General features: G+C 34.9%; 1 protein-coding gene across 2 annotated transcripts in view; it reads left to right on the forward strand.

The window, feature by feature from the left end:
• Positions 1-9,185, forward strand: part of MAT2B (methionine adenosyltransferase II, beta) — a 16,953-nt gene extending 7,768 nt beyond the window's left edge. For both annotated transcript variants that reach the window (XM_006898923.1, XM_006898922.1), the window contains exons 2-7: positions 1,420-1,614; positions 3,292-3,406; positions 3,578-3,730; positions 7,017-7,210; positions 8,281-8,394; positions 8,717-9,185. In XM_006898923.1, the coding sequence (XP_006898985.1) occupies positions 1,420-1,614; positions 3,292-3,406; positions 3,578-3,730; positions 7,017-7,210; positions 8,281-8,394; positions 8,717-8,887 (942 nt within the window). In that variant the 3' untranslated portion in view covers positions 8,888-9,185. The remainder of the gene's footprint in view (positions 1-1,419; positions 1,615-3,291; positions 3,407-3,577; positions 3,731-7,016; positions 7,211-8,280; positions 8,395-8,716) is intronic.
• The last annotated feature ends 2,307 nt before the right edge of the window (positions 9,186-11,492 follow it).

Raw genomic sequence — 11,492 nt, forward strand, 5'->3', positions numbered from 1 at the left:
AATTGCCTTTGCATAATCAATGAAACACAGACATTCCTCTGGTATTCCCTGCTTTCAGCTAAGATCCATCTAACATCAGCTACAATATCTCTAGTACCATGACCCCTTCTAAACCCAGCCTGGACTTCTGGTAGGTTAATGTAAGTGTGTTAAAGTAGAATCATGTTCCTAGACTATTTTGTTGGACTGTATTGAAAGAGCCATGTGTTTCCTGTTAACCAATATAACTTGTCCTCTCTTGAGTTAATAAGAAGAATGGTAATGGCATTTACTTACATGTGGTTAATTTTTCAAGCATCTAGTCTACTAGACTTGTTGAATTCTGTGCACTGGAGTGACAAATATGTTCAGAGTAACTTAATTTATGTATGATCTATTTTACTCAAAAATTTAAGACTTTATTGTGGTTTAGACTAGCAAGACAGCTATTTTTCTTTTGAGTTCTTTGACGTGTTTGGATAATCTTGTACTTTGCTTTTGTGCAATTGAAGTAATTTCTGGAAACAGTCCCAAGTAATTTTTAGAAGAATTACTTTTTAAAAAAAAAAAAAGCTAATGTAAACCCCCATGTACTTGAAAAAGCTTTTTATAAAATTCTGTTTATAGAGAAACTAAGAAATTAGGATAGCTATTTTCATTTAGAATTTTTCAGTGAATGTGTTTTACTTGCCAACTACCAATAAACCTGCAATCCAAATGATAAAATCTTTTTTTAGCTTCTGTACTGGTGACAGAAGGTGCTGGTAAAGTCTCTAGAGACAATTATATACAGAGAGGAAAAAGAAGTTCTTTCTACCTTATTTATATATATCCTTTGGAATAGAATAATTAGGCAATATAGAATATTTTTGTTTTCTTTTTCATAGTAACAGTACATACAAAACATGTTTATTGCTTGGTTGGTTTTAAACTCTTTACCTTTGATACTTGCTTTTACCTCTTCTTTATTGGTAAATTTAGAGTTAACTGATTGTTTGCTAGTTGGTTAAACTTAGAATTGTGAGGCCTTTAAGGACCAGATTTAATTTTCTCTAAATTCCTGTGAAATGTTTACTAATTCTCTTGTCTTGGGTCCTTCAAAATTTGATAAATTTTTAGAATTGTAGAAAAAAATTTGGAATTGATTTCCAAAAATAAGAAATGTCAACTTTTGGTTAGAAAGGACAGGGTGTTACATAATTGGCACTATAAAAGACAAATGTGCTTTGAGACATCACAGATCATAAATACTAGAATTTTAAATTATTGATATAAAATCTAGATGTTTGACTAGGTATTTCCTTCAGCTATCTTCTAACTTAATAAACATGATATACGGAACATGAATGCACTATTTAAACTCCAGGCATTTAGTAAACTGTGATGATGACTAATTAATTTTCAAAGTAAATCATTGCATGCCTTCTTTTCACCTTTTAGGAGGAAGTTAACATCCCCAGCAGGCGGGTTCTGATTACTGGTGCCACTGGCCTTCTTGGCAGAGCTGTATACAAAGAATTTCAGCAGAATAACTGGCATGCTGTTGGATGTGGTTTTAGAAGAGCAAGACCAAAATTTGAACAGATTAATCTCTTGGATTCTGATGCAGTTCATCACATTATTCATGATTTCCAGGTGTGGTTTAGTCTTTTTTACATATATTTGGGTTATGTTAAGAATTGTCTGCACGGTACAAAAAATATTCTGGCTATCAAACAGTTGGCTGTGTTTAAAAGTTTTCTGCTCCTAAGCAGGGACTATATATATGGCATACTTTTTAGAATGGCAGGATACTAATTTATGCAATTTTTTACACAATTGGGTTGAGATAGAGTTATAAAAATTACCAAAATAAGCGTTTTATTGAAAAGCTCATTACTTTCTAAGTACCACTTTTTGTGTAAATACTTCTTGAATTTTCTGTCAGCCTTACTACAACCCAACATATTTAGGTATTATCGTTTACATGTTAGAGCTAAGGAGAAATAGGCTCACAGAGCTTAAGTAACTTGTTGACTATGATCACACAATTTGACATAGAAAAGTTTAGCTCCTGATTCTTAATCAAAGAGTGCTTGTTCTAAGTGCTTTCTAAGGAGCCTTGGTATCAGAATCACTTGAGGAACTTCTCAGACCTCACTGCCAAAGATTTTAAATTAGTAAAACTGCTTGGGACTAGGAAGCACTCCAAATTATCCACATTCAAATTTGAAAACAATTCTTGGACCATAATTCTTGAGGCATTGCTAAGGAGAGAGTTTGGGATATAAGTGTACTTGCTGTTTTCATCTATGTTCACCTCAAGTCTTGACAGTTGCTTAAGTATTTTGGCAAGCAAGGTCCGTGTCTCTGCAGAGGACCTTCTGCAATAAGACTTTAAATCAGTTCATTCTGGTTTGATCCTCAACAAAGATATGATCCTCTACCCTAGATACGATGACTTGGGATCTACATTTTAATAAAATTCTCAGTGTCTCTGTGTGTGTATAGCTATAAAATCTATGATTGTGAGGATTGGGCAGGATTTGTTCTGTTGTACTTAAGGTTATAATGAGTAAGTATACCTAATAAATAAAATTTATAAGAATCATCTGAAGATCTTATTAAAGTATATATTCTGATTTAGTATATCTGGGATGGAAAGGCAGATTCTCAGAATTGAAAGACACACTGTATTTATTTATTATTTATTTATTTCAAAGGTCCCAGATTGACTTTCAGACCTTCCCAAAAGGCAGTCAAGGTTCCTTATCACTCTCTAAGTCCTTCAGAGTTGACGTTATCAACAACTAAGACATGCAAATGATGAGCTTCTGGAGTCTGTATTTTCTACATTTAATAAAATCCTTGTTCTTAGTTCCAGGGCCTGTCATATAGATGGCATAGAAAATGCATAAGTGGGAAGACAATTTTATGGGTAGTTGATTTTCTTTATTTGACTAGTCAAAAGAGAATTTATAATTTTAATATGCAGGTAGTGTCTCTCCCTTTACTGCATATTTTTTAAATGTCTGGGCCATTGTTGATTAAATCAATGATAGTGATTTTTTGATTCCTCTAAGTTTGAGGCAAAAGTTGATTATAGAATAGAAAGAATTTTATTGATAAGAATTAGTAAATTTTTCTTTCCTTTTTAGGACCAGTTTCTATATTTCAAGAAGCTTGACCACTGTAAAAGAAATTATATATTCCTTAGTTGAGGGAATATTGTTTTAATGGACGTTTTCCTCTAAATTAATTTACTCTAGGAAGGCGGTAGTTAAGTGTTTTATTCCTTAATTGTGTTAAAAAGCATTAATTCTCAACTTGCAGCCCCATGTCGTAGTACACTGTGCAGCAGAGCGAAGGCCAGATGTTGTGGAAAATCAACCAGATGCTGCTTCTCAACTTAATGTGGAAGCTTCTGGGAATTTAGCAAAGGAAGCAGGTAATAATGACTTTATAAAAATGTCATTAAATATTAAGTGATCACAGAGTTTTTAAGCATTAAGGTTTTATAGATGTTTTTTAATAGGTCTAGATATATTGAATGCAGACTAAACCTTTTAAAATGTCTTCAAATAGTAATTGGTTTCTATTTCATTTTGTCTCTTTGTAGCTGCAGTTGGAGCATTTTTAATCTACATTAGCTCAGATTATGTATTTGATGGGACAAATCCACCTTACAGAGAGGAAGACATAGCAAATCCCTTAAATTTATATGGCAAAACAAAATTAGAAGGAGAAAAGGCTGTCTTGCAGAATAATTTAGGTAAGACATAAATCTTTTTATCTTGATTATTGCTTAAGAATCTCTTTTGGTGGAGGAGATATATAGACATGCGATGATTAAAAAATTACTCAACAGAGTTTGTTGCAGAGAAATTGGAGAATACAACAGTAAAGAAGGAAAGGACAACTACCTTCTAAGTTCTTTCAGGCTTTCTAGTAACAGTGTAAAACATTTTTGATAATAGAAAACAAGTATTTGGTGGGAGTTGGCTTGTTGTTTTTTATAGTTGGATTTTATAAAAAAAAAAAAATACAGACCTACTGCATAGTAATCCTGAAGATGCCTGCAATCCTGAAGGCTCGCAGTTCGAATCCACCAGATGCTCTGCTGGAGAAAGAGGGGCAATCTCCCCCCCTGTGCCAGGCGGATCAGATTCGACAGTACACAAGGAATAAAAAAGAAAACAAAAAAAATACAGGCCAATATAATTTTCCGTAGTTTTGGATAATCTGTTACATTGATCTTTTCTCCCTCTGTGTGTATTTGTATATACTTGTCAGCTAATTTCTAATTCATAGTAAATTTATGAGAGAATAAAATTGCTCCCTAGGGTCTGCTAGGGTGTAATCTTTATGGGAATAGTTAACAGATCTTAGTTGGAGCTGATGAGTTTGACCCACCAGCGATCTTGTAGTTAGCAGCTGAACCTTTAACAAATCATTGTGCTGCCAGTAAATGCATTTACATTCACAGGTACTTGAAAAGTCAAAGTCATCTTTGCTATCACAAGGAGATAAAGACCAAATTTACTTATTTGTGGAAGCATTTTGTGTGTGGTATTTTTACTTTTTTTTTTTTTTAATGTGTTGTTTTGTAGAAGTGTCTTAGTAATATAAACGGTTACTGGAAGTTTGGAGGTTTGATTCAAGTCTACCAAGAGGTACCTCAGAAAAAGTCTTGGCAGTGCTTCATGGAATGCCACCTGTTAAAAACCCAGTGGAGCACAGTTCTACTCTGACACACTTGGGTCACCTTGAGTTTTTTGTTTCTTAAAATTTATTTCATAATCTTTTTTTTTTTTTTCCTTTGCACATCTTGACATTTCACTACATGTGTTGCCATCTCTGGGATATTGTAATTGTTGCATAATACTACATAGATCCCCTGCACAAACTATGGCCTTCGACTGATTACACCCCGAGAAATACCACCAAAACAAAATCCCCTCACCCATTCACCACTCCTGAGTCGTTTCCTCCATCAGGCAGCAGTCCTCCATCAGGTTTCCAAGGCTGTAATTTTAAATGGAAGGAAACTGCCTTTCTTCTGTGGAGCAATTAACAATTCCAACCAATGGATATCCAAAGCCTTTAGTTAGCAGTGGAGCAGACTATGCATTAGAACTCCCTGGATTTCTACAGTAGTGGACATTTAGATTTTTGTCCTTTAGGGATTATCTTTAAAGATACCTGTATCCACTTGCCTGCGAAGTTAAATTTTTTTTTTCAAGTTCATTTTTAAAATGTAGATTTTTTTCAGTTGAAAATCTAGGTAAGAGTCACTGAAAGAATAGGGAGCCTAGTGAGTAAAGTATCTATCTGTTAATGGAAAGTTGATAGTTCAGATCCACCCATGTGAGAAAGATTGACAGTCTCTTCCTACAAAGACTATGGTTAGTACAAAAAGTTTGTGCTCATTTACAACTACCAAATGATCAGTGTGGATTTATCCAGTAGAATAGCAGAGGAAAAGCTTGATAATCTGCTACCATAGAGATTGCTGCAAGAAAACTCCCCAAATTTAACAAACTAAGGAAGCAAGTCAACTCTGGTACATGAGGTCAGCATGAGTTGAGGGTGACTCAGCAATGGGATCCAAAGACTATTATAACAAATCCTTCAGGAGAGCCTTAAATAAATTCGAAATATCTCAAAAAAATCCTTCATTTAAAAGGATGGTCAGGTAACTTCCCTTCCCACATAATCTTGACAAAGATTTGTTGTTGTGTACCATTGAGTCAGAACTGACCCTCCAGTGGGTTTTCAGAGGCAGTAATCCCAAGGAAGGAGATTGCCCGTGTTTATCCCGCAGAACATGAACCGTATGCCTTCAGGATTGCTGGGCAGATTCCTACCACTAGGCCACCAGAGCTTTCCTCACATAGATTAACCAGTTATTAATGTTTTGCCGTATTTTGTTAGGTAGTTTTTGACTGATCTGGTTGAATTAGATTTTGCCCCAAAATATTTAACCTTTTCCAAGAAGAAAAAACTTTTTTCTGTGTAATTGTAATGCATTTCTCACATTCAGGAAGAATATAATGCTACAATCAGATATATAATCAATTTCCTAATTGTTACAAATGTCACAAATTGCCTTTTATTTTTTTAATCCATGCTAAAATTAAAGATCACTTTAGTTTTCATGATTAGTTTTACCTTTTTTCTATTAGAAAACATTGTAAATTCTTTTTCCATTTTTGTGATTTGAATGAAGGTTTACAAATTAACTTTTTATACAATTGTTTGTACATGTTTTGTTGAGTTACATTAATTTCAATACCAAAAATAAATTGCTTTTCCCACTTTTTCCTTACAATTCTGATTTTCATTATTGTATACTTCTCTGTAGGGAGCTTTGGTGACCTACTGGGTAAGGAATTTCACTGCCAAGCCAAAAGCAGGTGGTTCTAATCCAATAACTACTTAAAGGAGAAAGATGGGCAGTCTCTTCCCAGGCACTTAGCTGCATCTGAAAACCCACAGAAGGGTCAGCTGTGAGTCAGTTCTGACTTGATGGCACAACAAAAATAACAACATACCTCTGTCTTCTTTCTCTGATATTGACTTGTACATTGTATATTGGCTTTCCCTGTGTTAATATGTGCCTTTTATCTCTTTACTAATTTTTACCGACCGCTGTCAAATAGATTCTGACTTAGAGCTTATAGTTGTGCCAAAAGTATATGAGAGTTCTAGTGTCACTATACCCTCAGCAGCATTTGTTGTTTGCTGGAGTGAGATATTTCATTATTATTTTGATTTGTTGTTTCTCTAATAATAGCTTATGATCTTAAGCATTTCTTCATGTGTTTATTCCTTATTGTGTCTTCTTTGGTGAAATGTCTTTTCAAAGAAGATTGAAAATAACAATCAGCAGAGGATCATTATGATCTCTTAAAAAGGAAATCTTTGCGACTGCTATCTGAAATTTCTTGGAAACTCTAGCACCTCAACAAGAATAAGACAACCCAGTTTCAGAATGGGCAGAGGGTTATTTTTACTTAATTGGTATCTTTTAAGATAGTATCATTATTTTCATCCAGGAGCTGCTGTTTTGAGAATTCCTGTTCTATATGGAGAGGTTGAAAAGCTGGAAGAAAGTGCCGTGACTATTATGTTTGATAAAGTGCAGTTCAGCAATAAGTCAGCAAACATGGACCACTGGCAGCAGAGGTTTCCCACTCATGTCAAGGATGTAGCCACTGTGTGTCGTCAGTTAGCAGAGAAGAGAATGCTGGTGAGAGTTTTTGAAAGCAAGAGTACCTAATGTCATATTTATAAAAATCCTCTTTGTATTTTTCATGTTTCACTTTTCACAGCTATACTTGGGGGGAGGTGTTTGAGTGGAAGTTCAAGTTTTGTTTTTTTTTTTTAAAAAACCCAACCTGTGAGACTGAAAAAGGAGTGTGCAGATCTTACTCATTGTCACTGAGAATGAACCAACTCAAAGCTGACCCTCCAATAAGTTTTCAGAGACTAAATCTCATGAAGCAGCCTTGGGGTCAATAGCACAAGTCCATACCCAGTAGGCCACTAGAACTCAGTACATAGATGGTAGATGCTTAATCAGTATTAGAAAATACTGTATTCATTACTTTAAAATAATTTTCTTTTGAGGTATGTACCTATGAGATAGTTTTAAACATTTCAAAGTGTTGGTGCTCAATGTAATACCCATACAAAGAAAAAGCCTGATTTATGCTCAGTATTAAAAATAGTATGACTATAATTTAATATGCAAAAATTTATTTTGTTTTAAATATACCATTAGAATATTTTAAAATAGTCTAATATTTGATGACTGGCTCATCTTGAAAAATGGCTCCGTTAAGGCTTGATTTTCACCAAAATCAAATCTTAGGATAATTGGAAAATTAGACTGTTGATAGAAAAATCTGTAATTCTATTAAGATTCTTACTAATTAAATTGGAGGTTCTCCCCTCTCTCTCAGTTCCTTAAAAATACATCTAGATTTTGACTGTAATTCTGAAGACGTGCACGGTTCAAATCCACCAGATGCTCTGCTGAAGAAGGAGGGGCAAGCTCTTCCTGTACCAGTCAGATCTGATTTGATGGTACACAACAAGAAAAAAACAAGCCTAAAAATACTTCTGGATTTCGTTTTTGCTGTTTTGCTGGAACTGTATATAGGAATTTGATTTTGGGTATCGTGGTCAGAGCTTTGCAGAAAATGAGCATAGTGAATTTTAGTTTCTGGACTTCTGTAATTAATTTTCTTGTGAAACCTACTCTTCCACTCAGCTCAAAAAAGTTGAAACTAATTTTTTGTGTGTCCATATTCTTAGGATCCATCAGTTAAGGGGACTTTTCACTGGTCGGGCAATGAACAGATGACCAAGTATGAAATGGCGTGTGCAATTGCAGATGCATTCAACCTCCCCAGCAGCCACTTGAGACCTGTACGTACACACTATTGATAAAACTCTATCTTTTAAGGGTCATATCTATCTTGACAAGTGTATTTATTACTGATAACAGTTCTCTTTACTGCTTTGGATATGGTACATCACTTAATTTCTAGTACCAATCAAGGGGAACTTGGCTTGTATTGTGGCAGTTTATATTGCTTTTTTTCTACATTGTTATCTATAAATAAATAGAAAAGATGTCAGGATCTTGATAGCAGGTCTTTTTCCCTCCTCTAAATATGACAAAAATAGAAAACCTTAAAATGGGGCTCATCATTTACTTTAATCCCTCCTCCCCCATTTTTATTTAAAGATTACCGACAGTCCTGTCTTAGGAGCTCAGCGTCCAAAAAATGCTCAGCTTGACTGCTCTCGACTAGAGACCATGGGCATTGGTCAGCGGACACCCTTTCGGATTGGAATCAAAGAATCACTCTGGCCTTTTCTCATCGACAAGAGATGGAGACAGACAGTCTTTCATTAGTGTATGTGTGTTTTCTTTTTTTAAAAATGAATAGTATAGTGTGTTGCACTTTTTAACCAAAAAACAGGAAATAGTTTTGTATAAATGCTCTTTAGTTCTGACACATATCTTTCAGGTAAATGATACTCTTGCACTAGTAGACTTATCTAAAACTAAGGAGCAATGATGCCTTGTATGAAGTAATGATGTTTTTGTTTATATTTCTGTTTGTTCTGGCTTATCTTGCTGTTTAAGTATAATAAATTATGAGTCTTAAATATTTGAGAGCAAAGGTAAAACAGATTTGCTGTAGACTTTTTTTGGGGGGGGCTAAGGGAGATCAAATATATTGTTCATGCCCATAACCTCTGCATTTTCAGGATTTTTGCAACTGTTGAAACTTTTGTGTTGATTGTTTAAAGTATGTTAAGTATAAAAATCATTGGTGGTCATTATTGCTTTGCTTGAGCACAGATCAAAATATTTAAAGAAAGAAACTTTATTTTTGAACTTCAGTGCAGTTTTTATGCTTGAGATGTTTGAAGATGTTATGTATATTGGAACTTTTGCAACTTAATGCCGCCTGCTTTTGTAGCAGTGTATGGTGAACCTTTGAGAGAGAATACGTATGTGTGTGTTGTATGTATTTTTTAAAAATATATATATAATGGTCCTTTTCACTCCATGTCAATAAGTAACATTTCATATGTATGATTGTGATAATAACAAGCCTTGTAAGTCTTTTGACTGTTCATGAATAATAATAAAAACATTGCTGGCATGGGAATGCTTAGTTTTCTTTTTATTTGCTTCTTTCCTTAAATATTAAGACAGAATTTCCAAGCTAATTGCCCTTTTTTTTTTGCTAATTGCCCTTTTGTTGTTTTAGTTTTTCCAAATCACACTCTTAGTAACATCAGATGACATGCAAAACAATAGAGCTTGTATATATTGAGATAAAAAACAGTCATAAAAATGGACACCAGTGAACCTACTGCTTGAGATGTATTGTTGTGTACCTTAGAGTCAAAATCACCTTATAGTTGACCCTCCAGTGTGTTTCAGAGCCAGGAAATCACAGTGAGACTGGCTCAGGATAAGGCAGGCTTCAGAGCTGATAGGGTTGCGATCAGTCGCAGGCAACTCAAAGGCATATAACAACAACAAATCACATAGGAGATTGCTCATCTTATTCCCACAGATTGGAACCATGTTTTTTGGGTTGGCAGTACGACTCCTTACCACTAGGCCGTCAGAACTCCCTGCTTGACATTGAAAATGTTATGTATCTATTTGTGCCAACTGGGTTTTTTAAATTGTGACTAAAAAAATAATCTTATAAATGTTGCCATTTTAAAGTACGTACTTAATTCACTGACATTAATTACCTTCATAAGGTTGTGCAACATCTCCACTATCTATTTCCAGTACTTTTCAGCACTTAGAAAGGGATCTTGGGTGACCAAGTGCTAAGACATTGCACTGTCACTCCAAAGGTAGGTGATTCAAATCCACCAAGTGCTCCATTGGAGAACAATAATCTCCGTGTGAGTAATTGCCTCTGAAAACTTGCTGAAGGGTCAGCTGTGAGTCATTTCTGACTTGATGGTACACAACAAGCAGATTCTACTTATTAAATAGTCTTCATTCTCTTTAATTCTACTTTCTGATTGGATTTACCAGTTTCCTTTTCCTATACTGTTTGGGTTGTTTATATATATTTTTTTTTGTTTGGGTTTTTTAAACCAACTAAAAGAACATTTTGTCATACTGTGTTTAGGGCCTCATACTGTGTTTAGGGCCTTCTGAAGGATGCAGAGTAGTAGTACTAAGTAATTTTCAGGTGATCTCAACGTCAGCATTTTTAGACCTTTTAGGGGAGCCAGAAAGGTGTAGGGTAATTTATGTGTTAGTTTCTACTTAGATTAGTACAAATCCTGGCTTTTGATTTCCTGCTTTATTTTTGAGTCATCTTTCCCTAGATTATGATCCTCTTCACCTTGGACAAAATTTGTTTCTGATTTTGTCATTTACTTAGAATTTTGGGTTAAGATAGGATCAGATCTAGGTTGATTTTGATTAATGCAACAATTTCCAAGTAAAATTGTTTTCTAATGGAAAATTTTACTGATCTTTCAACTGTACCCTGAAACTCATTGCTATTGAGTTGGAACCCATGGATAGCTGTATTGGGGTCCAACACTGTGAATAACCCGAGAAGAGACTACCCATGTCTCTCTAGGATCCAACTATCAGGCTTGACCTTTATATTAGCAACACATTTCCCTATGAACTAGGCCACCCTTTCCCCCCACCTTCAGTAAAGTCTTTCTAGTCAAGTTGGAACTGACCCTTGTTAACTTGCCTGCAAGTCTTCAGAGTCTGTAGTGTACAGGAGAAGTTGGACCATCTTAAACAGGCTAATGAATTTGAACTACTAAAGAGTTAAGACCTTTTGGTTAGCAGCTCAGATCTCTACAGACTATGGCACCAAAATAGAATCTCTGGAGTTGTGGTCTATGGTGGCTTAGTGGTAAGGAATTCTGTTGCGAATACAAAGGTACATAGATCAAATCCACTAGCTGCTCTGCAGGAGAATGACGGGCAGTCGCCTCTCATGTGATTT

Source organism: Elephantulus edwardii, unplaced genomic scaffold, assembly GCF_000299155.1.
Source record: "Elephantulus edwardii isolate Elephantulus edwardi_28Jun2011 unplaced genomic scaffold, EleEdw1.0 scaffold00240, whole genome shotgun sequence".
Classification (NCBI taxonomy): Eukaryota; Metazoa; Chordata; class Mammalia; order Macroscelidea; family Macroscelididae; genus Elephantulus; species Elephantulus edwardii.